The sequence below is a fragment of the Bos indicus genome, chromosome 12 (assembly GCF_029378745.1).
Source record: "Bos indicus isolate NIAB-ARS_2022 breed Sahiwal x Tharparkar chromosome 12, NIAB-ARS_B.indTharparkar_mat_pri_1.0, whole genome shotgun sequence".
Classification (NCBI taxonomy): Eukaryota; Metazoa; Chordata; class Mammalia; order Artiodactyla; family Bovidae; genus Bos; species Bos indicus.
This window is the reverse complement of record NC_091771.1, coordinates 89658673-89675499: the sequence shown is the minus strand read 5'-3', so window position 1 is coordinate 89675499 and position 16827 is coordinate 89658673. Positions and strand designations below refer to the sequence as shown.

General features: G+C 56.5%; 1 protein-coding gene across 4 annotated transcripts in view; it reads right to left on the bottom strand.

Moving 5' to 3' along the window:
• Positions 1 to 16557, bottom strand: part of TMEM255B (transmembrane protein 255B) — a 34715-nt gene extending 18158 nt beyond the window's left edge. For 2 of the 4 annotated variants that reach the window (XR_011569839.1, XM_019971794.2), the window contains exons 1-6: positions 16387 to 16557; positions 10751 to 10890; positions 7714 to 7776; positions 1768 to 1857; positions 1313 to 1393; positions 100 to 185 (exon numbers count right to left, since the gene is read on the bottom strand). Coding sequence is in view for 1 of the 4 variants with exons in the window: in XM_019971794.2 (XP_019827353.2) it covers positions 100 to 185; positions 1313 to 1393; positions 1768 to 1857; positions 7714 to 7776; positions 10751 to 10890; positions 16387 to 16441 (515 nt within the window). In the remaining 3 variants the exon portion in view is untranslated. Of the gene's footprint in view, positions 1 to 99; positions 186 to 1312; positions 1394 to 1767; positions 1858 to 3985; positions 4195 to 7713; positions 7777 to 8056; positions 8170 to 10750; positions 10891 to 16386 lie in introns of those variants that run through there. The other 2 variants (XR_011569841.1, XR_011569840.1) reach the window with 2 other exon arrangements.
• Positions 16558 to 16827: the final 270 nt, after the last annotated feature.

Sequence of the window (16827 nt, the reverse complement as noted above, 5' to 3'; positions counted from 1 at the left end):
GGCCCTGCTCCTGCGTCCAGCCGCTTCCCAGGGAACCGCACTGACACGCCTGCCCAGGCCCCAGGCCCGCGCCCCCTGCCCTGCCCTGCGGCCTCTCACCCCTGGCAGTCGTAGAGGTCACAGCAGTAGCAAGTGTTGCTCTTCACCTTCAGCGGACACCCACCGTTCGGGGAGTGACAGGTGACCTGCAAGCAGAGAGGCAGCCAGGCGCCCACACCTGCCCTGCCCTGCCCTCACCCTCACCCAGCTCTCTGCCCCCAAGCCGGGCAGCCGCCCCTCCCGAGTGCATGCTTCCTGACCCGCCTGGTCTTCTACCAGCTCAGGTGCAGAGGCTGGTAGGCGACACAGCCTCCCTGCTGGGGGAGGTAGGGGACCAGGTGACCAGCGCCTGCTGCTGGACGAGGTGGGGGAGAGGGCCTAGGCTCCATGCCTCCAGGGAGGGACCTCTCCAGGTGGGAGACCCTCCAGGGAGGGACCTCTCCGGGTGGGAGACCCTTCCAGACCTCCCAGCAGCTCCATCTGACCAAGCCAGTCCCCACACCATAGAGGCCTCCCCTCCTTCCTCAGCGATTTGTGACCAGTGTCACGAGCCAAGCACCCCCATGTGGGCGGTAAGTGGAGCAGAGACCACCCACCTGCAGAGGGAGGCTGGGGACCCTAGGGAGGACTTGCGGGGAAGAACGAGCATGAGTGAGGACCGGGACTCAGGCAATGGCCCCCACTGACCAGGACAAGGCCCCAGAGCTCCCTCCAGGAGTGCGGGCCAGGCCCTCAGAGAAGGGGTGTCCCACATGGGCAGGCAGCAGCAGGCGGCGTCCCCAGAAGCCACGAGGCCTCAACCACGCGCCTGCTCCCACCTTCTCCCCACCACCCGCCCCACACCCCTCCTGCCTAACCTCTGCACACAGCGTCAGAGGCTGTGTTTAACCAAACTGACCAATCTTCACAGACAAGACAGTGAGATAAGAGATGGCAGGACAGAGGGGGCCACGCAGCCACTACACCCCCGTCGCTCCCAGAACAGATGTGAAAGCACGCTGTGTCCTCAGCCCGGGACGGCCAGCAAGCTGGGGCCCACGTAAGCACTAATTAGTCAATAAAAGGCTCATCTCAAAAGCCACACAGACTGGACAAGTGGATGCGGGGCTACTGTGAGTCCAGGGTGAAGGTGACGGCAGATGCCCCGCTCCTCACCAGACACGTGGTAAGACAGGTCACAGACACGCTGGGGCCAGGACAGTCCAACGGGGACAGGGCCATGTCCCCGGGACACAGGCTGCGGGTCAGAGAGAGGACGAGCTCTGGCCCTTACCTCCGTCTGGTGGACGTCATGTAGGTAGCCAGCTCCGCTGGAGTGGAACTGGCACCTGCCCGCCATGAGGGGCCTGGGCTCCTGGAGGGAAGTGGAAAGGGCAGCCTCAGCACAGATCGGCAGCCACCCGCAGTGAGTTCAGACCTGTCACCGCAGGCTCCGAGCCCGAAGGGGCGAGGCCATGGCCAGTGAGAGCCCCCGGGGGATGCGGCAGGAGCACCACGGCTCACCCCAGAGCCACGGAGAAGGTGGGGAATTCGGGTCTAATGGCGACTGGCCACGGTGGGGGCAAGGGGAAAGGGGGGAGGACAGCCCAGCGACCGGACAACACAAGGGCACGCAGACAGTGAGGGTCACCGAGCTGGGTTCCGCAAGAGGAAACTGAACTTTCGACAATCTCTTAAACGCACACAGCACCTGAGACCTGAACCAGGACAACCCGGGGGAGGACTCACAATGTGCCGAGCGGCGAACACGCCATCCACAACGGCGCAGCAGAAGGCCGCCACCACGCCAAAGCTGACGAACACGATGGCCGCCACCAGCTGGAAGCAGAGACAGGAGCGGCTCGGGCGCGGCAGAACCTTCCAACGCCCCCCTGCTCAGGTCCCAAGTCCCCGCGGAGCCCCGCAGCACCTCCCCGGGGTCCTCGCCTGGAACCCCGCAGCAGCTCTGCAGGGTCCTCACCCGGAACCCCACAGCAACTCTATAGGATCCTTGCGCAGGGTTCTCTCCTGGAACCCTGCGGCAGCTCCGTGGGGTCCTCACCTCCCACCATTGCTGCTGGTGACCCACCACCCTGGCCCGGATGCCCCCTCCAAGCAAGGCCTACCCGGTCACTTGCTTGTTTCATGGGGTACGGGGGGTGCAGGTACACAGGGAGCTGTCATCCCACCACACAGCCTCGTGGACAAGCCAGGGCCTCCCAGAGCCTGGCAGTTCCTTGCTGTATCAAACTCTGCTACCAAGACCCTGATTGCATTCCACAGAAAAGCCTGGGCTCAGACACAAGCGTTTCTGCAGGACGGGCTCTGGGGACCCAGGGGCCACAGGTGCCAAGGCATACAGTGGGCACCTCCGCATGCCAGGACCCAGGGGACGAGTGGGCCCTCCCCCACAGCCTGATGCGCGCCCCTGATGACCCCAAGGACGCTGCCCAAGGGATACAGTGGGCACCTCCGCATGCCAGGACCCAGGGGATGAGTGGGCCCTCCCCCACAGCCTGATGCACGCCCCTGATGACCCCAAGGACGCTGCCCGCTTCCACCATGTGCCTCCTCCGATCTGACAGCACACAAGCCTCACTCTCACTCCCCGCGTTTCTATTATTCATGAGGCTAAGAACCTGTCCTCTTGTCTCAGATCGGCCATCTCTTTAACACTTTTTTTGATATTTCTTGTGAAATGATTTCAGGTTTATGAAAACAAAGAGCAAAAGTGGAAATTTCCCACGTGCCCTCCTGTTAGAGTCGCTGGTGTCAGCCCTGCACCAGGACCCCTCCAAGAGCCACGCAATCCACAACGTGAGGGCATGTTCTCCGTCCTGGGAAGTGTGTAAAGTGACCGGAACTTTCACCCAAACTTCTGTAAAACAAGCTGCCAAGTAGAGTACGACACTCATGCACATGGCAGCTCATCTTCAGCTTCCAGAACGTGGCCAGAGGCGGCCCGCTCAGCCATGGGGCTGTCCCAAGGGGCAGGTGGCCGGGCGCCTTCCTCATGGCCCCTCCTCACTGTGCAGGTACTGGGTCTGCCCAACACCTGGCCGGAAAGCCTGCTCCAGTGGACAGGCACACAGCCTCCTGGAGGGCGCTGCACCCCCGCCGCCTCCCCCCAGGGCCCTGCAGCGTCCCCGAGCAGCAGAGCTGTCCCTAGAGATGGCTCTGCTGGGCCGGCAGGTCTGCGTGCAGCCATCACTGGGCCGTCTGGGGAGTGGGTGTCTGCCCAGCCCATGTGCCTAAGCTGAGTGCTGGCCCCTGGCTGAGGACCCTGCCAGTCTCATCACAAATGGGTGTGTGAGCAGAGCTGTCATCAGGCCCGCTGCCCTGGTGAGGCCTTCGGGCACCACCTGACGACCTCACAGACCCGCGCTCCTCGTCCTGGCTGACAGCCAGCTCTGAACTGCAGTCTCCGCCAAAAGACCTTCACACCACACCTCCACCCAACTGCCTCCAGGCTTCCCAGAAAGCACACACGTTCCAAAATACCCTGCCACGCAGGGCTGCCTGCTGCAGATGTGCGAACATGGCCTGGCTCAGTTTGCACAGGTCCCCACGACCTGAACGTCCTCATCAACCCTGCCTGCTGCAGATGTGCGAACATGGTCTGGCTCAGTTTGCACAGGTCCCCACGACCTGAACGTCCTCATCAACCTTCAGGAAACGTTGGAAGCCAGTGCTAGCATGATCACAAGTGTGATAAACCCGGCTCAGGGACAACCGCACGTGTGGAATTGCCCGAGAACCCAGGGTCCAGGCAATGGTGCTGGGAAAGACATTGGAAGTCCTCTCCTTCAAGCCCTAGGCTAGAAATAGGAAACCTGTCAGGACAAGCGTTAGGAGAGCGTCCTCTTAGCCAAGACCTGCGTGTCCTGGGCTCCGTCACAGCTCCTCATCCTTCCCAGGCCTCGTGGCCCCCTCCACGAGGTTTAACATTAGCAGAAGGACCACTCACCCCTCAGAAGGTGCCTCTCCTGTGTGAGGGTGGCCAGACCCCACAGATGTTGCAGAGAGGATGTGTCTGTTGCCCTGGCAACCATAGGAAGCTCTGGGTTATGTTGTGAATGCACCTCCCTGTCCAGTCGGGATCTCTTCTCCGAGGAGAGGGACAGCTGTTACTCAGTAGCTAGAAGGTCATCTTCGAATCTCTGCTGGGCCCACCGTCTACATTCCAACAAGGGCAGGTGATTTTAAAATGCAAATACCAAGCAGATAAGGTTGTGATATGAAGAGGGCTGCCCAGAGCTGGGTGGAGATGGGGTGCTTCACCCCAACAACAGGGTCCAGAGAGGACACAGCCCAGCCAGGACCCAGGAAAGCGAGCACTGTGAATCCACACACTGAAAAGGAGAACGACCACAGGCCTCAGGCAAAAGCTGGAATGTGGACCCGTCTCATGCTATATACAAAATCAACTCTCAGTGGTAAAGAATCTCTCTGCAATGCAGGAGATATAAGTGAGGCAGGTTTGATCCCTGGATGGGGAAGATCTCCTGGAGGAGGGCATAGCAACCCACTCCAGTATTCTTATTTGGAGAATGCCATAGACAGAGGAGCCTCGTGGGCTACAGTCCATGGGGTCACATAGAGTCAGACATGCCTGAAGCGACTATGCAGACATGCTCAGACCAGACTTAAACGTAAGTGATAAAACTTCTAGACCTTGGGTAATCTTCATGACCTTGGAACTGGCATGAGATTCTTAGAAATGACACCAAAACATAAGCAACAAAAGAAAAAGTGAGCAAAATGGGCTTCATTAATACTGAGACAGGACTGGAAAAGGTCAGTTTTCATTCCAATCCCAAAGAAAGGCAATGCCAAAGAATGCTCAAACTACCGCACAATTGTACTCATCTCACACACTAGTAAAGTAATGCTCAAAATTCTCCAAGACAGGCTTCAGCAATATGTGAACCGTGAACTTCCAGGTGTTCAAGGTGGTTTTAGAAAAGGCAGAGGAACCAGAGATCAAATTACCAACATCCGCTGGATCATGGAAAAAGCAAGAGAGTTCCAGAAAAACATCTATTTCTGCTTTATTGACTATGCCAAAGCCTTTGACTGTGTGGATCACAATAAACCGTGGAAAATTCTGAAAGATATGGGAATACCAGACCATCTGACCTGCCTCTTGAGAAACCTATATGCAGGTCAGGAAGCAACAGTTAGAACTGGACATGGAACAACAGACTGGTTCCAAATAGGAAAAGGAGTATGTCAAGGCTGTATATTTCCACCCTGCTTATTTAACTTATATGCAGAGTACACCATGAGAAACGCTGGGCTGGATGAAGCACAAGCTGGAATCAAGACTGCCGGGAGAAATATCAATAACCTCAGATATGCAGATGACACCACCCTTATGGCAGAAAGTGAAGAGGAACTAAAGAGCCTCTTGATGCAAGTGAAAGAGGAGAGTGAAAAAGTTGGCTTAAAGCTCAACATTCAGAAAACGAAGATCATGGCATCTGATCCCATTACTTCATGGGATATAGATGGGGAAACAGCGGAAACAGTGGCTGACTTTATTTTTCTGGGCTCCGAAATTACTGCAGATGGTGACTGCAGCCATGAAATTAAAAGACACTTACTCCCTGGAAGGAAAGTTATGACCAACCTAGATAGCATATTAAAAAGCAGAGACATTACTTTGCCAACAAAAGTCCGTCTAGTCAAGGCTATGACTTTTTCTGTGGTCATGTATGGATGTGAGAGTTGGATTGTGAAGAAAGCTGAGCACTGAAGAATTGATGCTTTTGAACTGTGGTGTTGGAGAAGACTCTTGAGAGTCCCTTGGACTGCAAGGAGATCCAACCAGTCCGTCCTAAAGGAGATCAGTCCTGGGTGTTCATTGGAAGGACTGATGCTAAAGTTGAAAGTCCAATACTTTGGCCACCTCATGCGAAGAGTTGACTCATTGGAAAAGACCCTGATGCTGGGAGGGATTGGGGGCAGGAGGAGAAGGGGACGACAGAGTATGAGATGGCTTGATGGCATCACCGACTCAATGGACATGAGTTTGAGTAAACTCCGGGAGATGGTGATGGACAGGGAGGCCTGGCATGCTGCAATTCATGCGGTTGCAAAGAGTCGGACACGACTGAGAGACTGAACTGGAACTGGAATACTGAAAACTTTTATGCCTCAAAGGACACCATCAAGAAGGTGAGAAGACACCCCAAGGATGGCTGGAGCCCCTGAAGGTCCTCTGTCAGATAAGGGACTTATGTCTGGAGTACACAGAACTGACAAGACGTGACCGAATTTAAAAATGGCCAAAGGACCTGAATAAACATTTCCCCAAAAATGATGTACAAAAACCAACCAGAACATGAAAGCAGCTCAGTGTCACTCATCAAGGAAAGACAAATCCACGACAAGCCCCGTCACACCCACCAGAGTGGCCGGCGTGAGACAGACAGCACTCGCCCTACTCTGCGGGAGCTCTGGCTGGAACCCTCTGAGGAGCTGCCAGGCTGTTTTCCAGAGAGGCGCCACCTTCCCCACATCCTCACACACCATGGGCGCCCAGTGCAGCCACTGCGGCACTGATGACGCCGCAGGAAGACGGAAGCAGTGTAGAGGCGGAAACACCAGCACCATCTGATGTGAGACGAGGCAGAAACGGCACATCCCTTCTGAACCTCACAGAGGCCTGCCACACTGAACCAGCAAAATTAACTAGCATTCTTATAGCTCTATTTCCCAAAGGGGTACATCAGCAACACAGATTCCAAATGGAAACACTCAATAAAAATCAGGTTTGTAGCACCGATCAAGGCTGGCATGCATAGCCCACAGACAGACAGCTGTGGACGTGTCCTCTGCAAAGCCCTGTGAACCACAGTCCTCCTGGCTCTGTGCTGATCCTCTCTCCCCAGTCTGGGAGAGGCTACGCGCTATCATACACCAGAGGCAGGAGAATATGCGAGGGCTCCTGACTCAAGCACAAATGCTCACACGTGCGTGGTTTTGCCTGAAGTTTATCCACAGTGACTTAAACTAGTGACCAGCCCTACACTTCTCTTCCTGTGCCCCAACCTTAGCTGCTAAGACACCACATGAAGCTGTGGGACATAACCCACAGTCCCAGGGGTGGGGCTCACTTAGACGAGGATGTGAACGGCAGCCACTCAGGCCCGAGTCTGGACTTACAGTGCAAAGCTAGGGGCTGATTCTGGGGTGCTGGGTTGGGGCAGGGCTTTCCTAGGAACACCTACAGCTAGAGCTGTGAGGGGGACATGCCCTGCCCACATCCCACCCCCCCAGCCCTCACACTCCCCCCAACACTCCCCATCCCCACACGCCCCACCCCCACACCTCCTCTATACTCCCCTCACACGCCCCACTGCCCACAGCCCCCCACACTCCCCCCACACACTCCCCACTCCCACACCCCCACACTCCCCACTGCCCACACCCCCCCACACTCCCCCCACACACTCCACACCCCCACACGCCCCACACACTCCCCACTGCCCACACCCCGCCACACTGCCCCCACACACTCCACACCCCCACACGCCCCACACACTCCCCACTGCCCACACCCCCCCCACACTCCCCCCACACACTCCACACCCCCACACGCCCCACACACTCCCCACTCCCACACCCCCACACCCCCCCACACCCCCACACCCCCCCACTGCCCATATTTGAAACAACACACATTCTCACCATTTGTTTCCTGTTCTCCATCAGGTTGATGCCGATAATTCCTAAGAAAGATCCAAAGCCCAGCTGACGCCAAAGGAAAACAAGGGAGAGAGCGCTCAGGTTACAGGCCTGACGGCCTAAAGCGGACACGGAGCAGTGACCACCCACCTCAGGACATCCCATCAGAGAGCACGGCTGGCCACCCCCACCGCCGGGGCTGGAAGCACGAGTGGTGGGGATGGGGTGGGCGGTGGCTCACGCCCGACGGGTGGGCCTCTCCAGAGCCATCAAAGCCGGCGTAACAGTGAAGCTGCCGTGTTCCCAACCGTGTTCCCAACCGTGTTCTCATCTTGTGTTCAAATACCTGAACTCCTACAGTGACAAACTTTTTTCTTGGGCTCCAAAATCACTGCAGACAGTGACAGCAGGCATGAAATTAAAACACACTTCCTCCTTGGAAGAAAAGCTATCAGCAACCTAGACAGCGAATTAAAAAGCACAGACATCACTTTGCTGACAAAGGTCCGTCTAGTCAAGGCTGTGGTTTTTCCAGTGGTCGTGTATGGATGTGAGAGTTGGACCATAAAGAAAGCTGAGTGCTGAAGAATTGATGCTTTTGAACTGTGGTGTTGGAGAAGACTCTTGAGAGTCCCTTGGACTGCAAGGAGATCCAACCAGTCCATCCTAAAGGAGATCAGTCCTGAATATTCATTGGAAGGGACTGATGCTGAAGCTGAAGCTCCAATACTTTGGCCACCTGATGTGAAGAGCTGACTCATTTGAAAAGACCCTGATGCTGGGAAAGATTAAAGGCAGGAGGAGAAGGGGATGACAGAAGAAGAGATGGTTGGATGGCATCACTGACTCAGTGGACATCAGTTTGAGCAAACTGTGAGAGATAGTGAAAGACAGGGAAGCCTGGCGTGCTGCAGTCCATGGGGTCGTAAAGAGTCGGACATTACTGAGTTGAACATTTCACTGAGCTGAACACTGAGTAATGTGAACAACACATCATTGAACCAATTCTGGGAAAAGAGCGTCACGGGCCCCCACCCCAACACGGAGAACATCTTCACAGGGACCCGTCCTCTGTGTCAGGGGGCCAGAGAGAGGCCCATCCCAGGGTTTCTCCTGGACCATTGGAGGAGGACGGCTGACCTGTTGGGGAGGATCAGGAAGCCGGAAGGGCTGTTCCAGACAGACAGGCTGACACCCGTCACTCAGCTGAGCAGGCGGTAACTCCCGGGACCATCCGCTCGCCCCCCGGCCTTGGCTCTTCGCCCAGGGGGCGGGTGACGTGGGTGCAGGGGGGAAACCCCCGGGCTGTGCACGTCTCAGCGCCCAGGGGTGCAGGCAGCCTCACCCCACCGTGCCCACCCCGGGGAGAACGTCTCAGTTTCTGAAGAGTGGAGTTCCAGCAACGCCGGGGCTGCTGCTCAGAGCAGTGGGAGACAAGCCCCTTGGGGACACACAGAGCGGCCTGAGACCCGGCTCTGGAGCCCACCAGACGCTGCCCGCGGCTCTGCCTGCCTGCTGGCTTCCGAGTGACCATGAGGAGCAGGCGGGGGCGGCCAGCAGGGCTGGGGCATCTCTAAGGCCATGGCACCAAACTGAATGCATAAACGTCAGACCTACCTGTGTCCATGAATGTCTTCTCTGTGAGGACATCCATGAGACAGACATGAACACACAGATGCAGTTTTCATCAGTAATTTTAAAATTCTCAAGCAGTACAGAAAGACGAGCATTTTCTTCCAAATATTGCAGTCCTGCTCCACCATCCAAGAGAGCAAAATCCCCTCCAATATAAATAAATTAAAGTACGTCTATTGTTGCCTTAAGTTCCATGTTTTCAGATTTGAAAAAAATTCTCTTTCCAAAATGTTGAGGTGTTTGCACCCTCTCGCCCAATTTCTGCTTGAGACACACCCTTCGCCACAGGGTTGGAGCTGTGTGTCCCCAGAAGTGATTTTCATCCTCATTTGCCTTGAACAAAGCTCATCTGTCGTGTCCACCGTTTGCCTTCAAAACCATCCTGCTGAAGCCAATTCTGCCCTGGTTGATGCCCAGGAGGCAGGTTCTCTGCAGAGCGAGGCTCTGAACACATCCGGGGCGTTCTGAAGGTGAACTCAAGGTGAGCTCCTGAGCCACCGAAGCTTGGAGAACACGGAAGACCTCCTCGCGGCTGATCCTGACGCTCTGCGGTCACCTGGAGGACACGTCCTCTCAGCCGCCAGCCCCAGCTCCCGCCGCCGTCCAGGACACAGGCCAGGAAGCCAGATTCTCGAGAGATTTCACTGAGAACACCATCCGCACAACACTGCTCGTGGGGGTTTACTCACAAAGGTAGACAGGGAGGTAGCGTAGATTCATGCAGCAGAAAGTACAGAAAGAAAGAACAACACAAAGACGGAACGAGGGTGTTTGTAAAACACCTTCATCCTTGCTAAAATGGCACCAGGATCATTACTCCTCTGGACTCTTAGTGAGAAATTAAATAAGCTTCATCTTTAAGGTCTGTTCATCTCTGTGTGAGACTCCGCCCCGGGCATCGCGTCTGATAAAGGGCAATGTCACGGCGCTCCCCGAGTGCAACGCCAGCGCCGGGAGCAAACGTTACTGCCAACAGTGCACACGACCTCATAGTTCAGAGCCTTGATGACCCCGGATTTGGGGGCTGCTGTTGCCAGGTCTGGCCAGGCCGTGACTTTACCGCAGGGGGTCACTACCCAGAGGCAGAGATGTGGACCGCATCAGCTCATTTTTCTGCTGCTCCCGTGCGGCCGTAGCAGCATACCTCCATCCAGGCCTCGTGGCCTCTTTTAAAGTCCAAGTCCAGTTTCTGAGAGGGTTGGCTCCCTCTGGGGACCCTGGGGAGGGCCTATCACACTCCTTGGCTCCGATTCCTTTCCCTCCCCACTGCTCAGGACCCTGCACACCACGATGCAGCCAACCACCTAAACTCCCACCTCTGCGGGGCTGGGGTGGTGTGTGTCAGCACCACACGGAACCGTAGATCCTGGGCCCCCAGACCCGCCCCCAGGGACCCGACACTCACAATGATGCCGGGGTAGTAGCCGCCCACGGTCACATTCTCAGTCCTGGTGGTTGCAGCCAGGCCGACGGTCAGGATGGAGGCGGACACTGCCAGCAGAGCCCCCACAAACCACAGGGCCGTCTTCTTTCTTCTCACAAACTCTGCCGGGGGAGGACACAGGAGGAGCCGGTGGGTAAGGTGCTGGGCTCGGGGAGGGTCCCGGCACCTCGCAAGCATCCCAGCAGCTCTTGCCAGCAGCCCTCTGCTCACGGGCAGGGCCTGGGACGCACTCCCCAGGGACCGCGAGTGTCTGCCTCCATCCTCCCCGCCCCAGTCCTGAGAGCAGGGACCGCTCGCCGCCCCCTCCCATGCCCAGCCTGAGGTCTTGCCCGCTGCCTCGCTGTCACCTGGTGAACCACACAGACCCCACTGGTCCTCCTGCACGGCCGCCCTCACCCGGGCCTCCGTCAGACCGCCTACAGTGAGAACAGGAGCCTGGCCACCCTCCCCCAAGGCCCCCGCTGCACCCAGAGTGTCTTAAGCCACGGTCACCATGCACGCGTTCTGTGTCCACTTCCCTAACGCTGCCTCCTAGACAATGGGCCCTGCGGGGGGTGGGCGGTGCTCTGTCTCGTTCCCCGACACCCCCTCTTGCCTAGGACGGCGCTTGCACATGGCGGGTTCTCAGTAAACACTGGGCTGGCCAAGCCCTCCCCAGGTCCCAAGTCCCCCAGCCCTCCACCCCGGCCCCAGCCCACGGCAACAGCCAGGCAGCCACTCAAGCAGGGGCCTGGTGCTCCCCAGGCCTGGACCCCACCCCAGCTCCAAGGCTGGTCGGAGGACCTCTGCACCCTGCCTGGACCAGGCCATGCAGGCTAGGCACAGTAAGGGCGCCTGCCCCCTCCGGGCCACCCATGAGTCCACGCTGCTCTGAGTTCGCCCTTGTCCCAGGCTCCACCCCAAGCCAATCCCACTCGCTGGCCCACCTCTAGGTCTCGGCTTAGCACCAAACTCACAAGACATCGAATGGGAGGCGCAAAAAGTATAAAAGTGTGCAGAGCTCACCACCACCCACCTGCACATCTGCCTCCCTCTCCCCCTGTCAGCGGGGCCCATTATTGGATGTGGAAATGGGCCAGCTGAGAGGTGGCACTTCCCAGCCTCTTCTGCTGGGTAATTACATCCTCAGCAAATAGTCTCCATCTCAACAAGGGTGTCAGCTGGAACCTCCTGGAAATCTCTTAAAGGAACCATTGCCTCTGCCTTTCTCCCCTTCATCCTTCCCACAGCATGGAGTGTGAGCACAGAGACCGAGCCCCTGCAGCCATTTTGCTCTGCGAGGAAACCTCAACAAGGGAAGTCGCACCCAGAGAGAGGCAGAGCAGAAAGACAGCCCTGGCTCACCCACCTCCAAACTCTGCTTAGGTAACAGAATCACATCTCCAGACTGCAAGGCACGACTGTGGATGCCCTGGTATCTGTAGTCACAGAACTCAAGAAAGCAAGAAAGGAACCCTTCCATCACTGGCACCTCCCTCCCCCAAGCCTTGACTTCTGGGTTTCGTGTGGAACTACCTTCCCCACACGTGTCTCAGGGAAGGCAAGAAGTCTTGTTTACAATAACCATAATTGTAATACTAATACTTATTACCGTAATCAAATCTCAGTTACTCCCATCCCTACGTGGTCATCAACAACCACACAACAGAGCCAAAGACAGCCAGGCAGAGGGCCGGTGAGAGACCTGCACGGAGCCCAGCCAGGCTGGCATGTTCTGCTTGTTGCAGAGTTACCTGTCTTGATGCCTGTGACTCCAGAACAAAATGGGATGAAAGAAAAGCGTGGTGCTTCTTCCCACACCAAAGTTTTCAAAATCGATGGGTTTGTATGTGTGTTCGCTGGGGAAGCAGCTGTGCATTTGACCACAACCACCATCTTAGATCTGGACCATCCCACGGACAGAGGGGCCTAGTGGGCTACAGTCCACGAGGTCACACAGAGGTGGACATGAGTGACATACATGTATACCATCTCAGATGACCGCAGTCCCCGCCAGCAGCACTCACCCGCCTCCGCTGCTCTGGACTGTGCATCTGAAGATTTACACGCTGTCTGGAGTCCAATCAGCAAAGCTGAACGGCAGGCCAAGGTCATGCCACCCAAAACCAGATTGTCATATACTCAGAAATAAATTACCCAAAACCCTGAGTCAACGTGCTGACTCAGAATCGCTTGGTCAGCCTGGGAACACTGCTCTACCCACTGGCCTGGCTGGGGCGAAGCTCTCCAGAAGGTCACTCCATTCCGGAGGCCCTCCACCCTTCACCTGCTCTTTCACTGCTATTTTCCGATAATTTTTATTACAAATATATAAGACCTGTTTAGGGTGAACCATTGAGAGGAGTGTCCACAGCACGCACAGCCCCGGTGTGAGCGGACGAGGCCCACCTTTGGGCCCAGCGGGCCCGGGGTCCCCGCGGAGGGCTTTCCCTCATTCACTGCTGTTCGCTGCATCGTCCTGGCACAGTCACAAGCATGCAGAAGCAATCACTTATTTCTCCTTGCATATTTAAAGCCTGAAACCAAGGATTCAAGTAGAAGCTGGTTTCCCCCGGAGACTGAAAGGTCAGCGGTTATGACTGATCTGGGGTGTCTTGTAGGGGGAAGAGATCATGGGAAGGCAAAGCCACTTTGACAATGGGTGAGTGAGAGAAAGTTCCCTCCCCACGGGCGACACCCTGTCCTGGGTGATTAACTTTAGCATGGCAGGTACATTGAAATAAAGGACGCAAAAGTTAAAAACACATCTTCTACGGTTTGGAAAATTAACGACGCTGTTACCTTGGACACTGACTTGACAACCACACCAGTGACACAGGGCTCTCCAGCAGCCAGAGGGGCCCTCTAGCCTCCGCCCTGCCCACCTGGCCCGGGGCTCACCTCTCCTACGTGCTGGCCACCCTGCCCAGCCCCGAGCCCCATAGGGGAACCCACAGCCGTGCTGTGTCCTGGGCAGTGCTCGCCCTCGACCACTCTTCCCGAGGGCCCAGACCAATCTCGGTTGTAAAGCATATTTTAAGAGCAGTAAGATGCCGGAAACAAAATTTTATGGGACTAAGTGTTTGACGAAATTATCAAATGCCCTCCTCCTCAGAGGGCTTTGCTATTTTTACTATTTTAATGCATTATAGGTTCGTTATGCTCAAAATAATTAACTGACATCTCAGTGCCTGTTTCACACCACCGATCCGACTGTTGGACCTGATCTCTTAGCTCCGTGAGCCCATCTGGCTGACCCCTCGCCTCCCTGCGACGACACTCTGGTTCCGAAGGCTCCTCAGCTCCGCTTTGATCGGCCCCTTTAGGAAGCTGCATGATGAGTGGGTATAGAAGGGCACCCACCGGATGAATGGTTTTTCTGGGGCCTCGTCAAGTCCGTTAGTGACGTCCTGACAGGCTTCGTCAAAGGCGTCTCCTTCAGGACCATGTGAAGCTTCCTGGAACCATCTTCAATCTAACTGCACCATTTCACTGCATTTTCCCAAGTCTGACTTTCCCTGTGAAACTGCTACATGATAAACAGCACAGGGCCCAAGCAGCTCTTTGTCAGGATTGTGTGGTAGCTTCTGAGGGAACGTGAGGTCTGGGAAGACAGCAGACGGGGAAGGGATGGCTCTGAGCGGCCTTGTTTCAGTGACACAGGCTGCAATATCCAGACTCCAGGCACGAGAGAGACACTATGGCAGACCCCAGCCTGCACTCGGCGTTTAAACCTGGGACTTCACGTACACATCAGACAATGAGAAACGAGCTCAAGAAAAGACGGTGGGCCGCTCCTGACCATCACACATGTGCACTTTTAGGTCAGGTTTTGGAGAGGAGGTGGGGGCTGTGCTGGAGGGAAAAACCAGACTCCCTGACTTGTTCCTTCCTGTCCCCTCAGCAGGAGTCTCACATGCGCATCGTTACAACTGAAGCAGCTAAGGCTGTGCCCTGACTGTCAGCTAAGTTCTCAACCATTGGGCTTATAGCTGTGCTGGCAATTTACACGACTGTGGTGGGGCTGCCAGACACGCTGAGTGATTGCAGGTGCCCCCACCCCTCTGACCCTGCAGAAGCAAGACCCTGAGAGCAGGGGCCATGGGGTTCTTGCTTGACATGGGGTTCCCACACCTGTATCGCTTCATGCTGAATGAATGAATGATCTGCAAGTGGGGATAATGACGACTCCCTGCTCGCCTGCCGTCTCACTGCTACAGGGTGCAGTGAGAGAGCATAAATGAGGATTCTAGACGTGATGTGATGCATGTGATAGCTAGAGGGTCATGGTTGGTGTTAACATTAAGATGGCTCAGCCCAGTGTTTCTCCCCTCCCAGCCTCCTCCAGCCTCCCCTTCCAGCCTCCCCTCCCCTCCCAGCCTCCCCTCCCAGCCTCCTCCAGCCTCCCCTTCCAGCCTCCCCTCCCCTCCCCTCCCAGCCTCCCCTCCCAAGGACAGAGTAGAACCAGTCACTGTCCCACCCTCTGCACCTTCTTCACTGAGTGGAGCTGGAAGCATCACAAAGTGTTGGGGGGTGGCGGCAGTCACCTAGCCACCCACTCCCAGCGGACAGGGCCCAGGCCGCCCAGAAAGAAGGAGCTTGTTTAATCACCTACTCTTAACAGCGGCCGTGGAGACAAAGCAACTGTTGCAGGGAAATGGACCACGACACAGGGACAAGCCCTCAGCCAACAATTTCCCTTTTATTCCACTTTTACACAGAACACACCCCCCAAGGGTGTGAACCCAGAAATGTAAGGCAGAAAACACCCATAATCCCATCCCAGCCACACTAATGTTTAGTATTCTTAAGTAAAAAACCAACTCTTAGCATCTTTTAAATTTAAAGTTCCTCCTCAGAAGAAAAATCTAAAATGTTATTTTTAAATCAAGTCATTCTAATATAATAATGGAAATAACCACAAGTACTTAATAACTATAATAACAACTATCTGTTAGCATCAGTAACTGTTTGCATTTGGTTTTAGAGAGTGTTGGTCACAGAATTGTTTCTTTTAGAAAAACTCCTAATTCCTCGGTTATCATTTAAAAATCAAGTGACATCACTAATCTGGTTTTTAAAAAGACTTTGCAGGGCTGGGAGTTAAAACCCGCATTTCCTGCTGGATGGTCTGTGAAGCCCTTCAGGACCCAGGCGTCTCTGCACCCATCCCAGAGCCTCTTCTCTTTGGAAGTCTTCCCGCCTCCCCCGTCAGGAAAACAGCCCCCTCCTGGCGGCCTCCGGCAGAGAATACAGGCGCTGGCCTCCTGTGTCCCAGCCCCGGCTTGGCTGCATCAGGCTGGGAGGGAAATCCTTGAAATTATGGAATCGTCTGGGGAGGGCGCGGGGAGCCCAGCAGCCCAGGGAAGCCCAAGGAGAAAGAAGCTACCTGGCCCCAGGAATGACCTTTTCCTAGAAAATTTTGGAGACTGAAGTTGGGTGGAAGGATGAAAACAGAGTCCAGCTTGTGCGGGCCATGGTTTACTGTCTGCAGTAGAAGACGGTGGAGAAGAGGCGGCAGAGGCCCGCGCAGTCGGGACCCTCAGATGAGAGGTGGGAGGGGGCCCGTGGGAGCTCGGGCACCGGAGAAACGGAGCCCGGCTCACCTGCGCGCTCACCTGTCGTGTCCAGCAGGGCCAGGGGCCCGGGCACCGGCGGCGGGAGCGGCTGCATCCCAGGGCTGCTCTCCCGCTGCTGCGACAGCGACCGTGGGGCGCGGGGCCGCGAGGACCAGCCGCGAGCGCGGGCCCTTAGGTGCGCTCCGTCTGGCCGCAGAGTCCCACCCGGCCCCCGCCTCGCCCCGCCCCTCGCCTCGCCCCGCCCCTCGCCTCGCCCCGCCCCTCGCCTCGCCCCGCCCCTGACCTCGCCCCGCCTCGCCCCGCCCCTCCCTCTGCCCCTGCCCTCGCCCCGCCCCTCGCCCCCGCCCCGCCCCTCGCCCCCGCCCCGCCCTCGCCCCGCCTCCACCCCCACCCGCTTCAACCCCGGCCTTGTCATGGGCAGACCCTTAGAGGTGGGACGGTAGGTAATGTTGAGAATCTGCGGGAAGGGAGCTCCCCTGG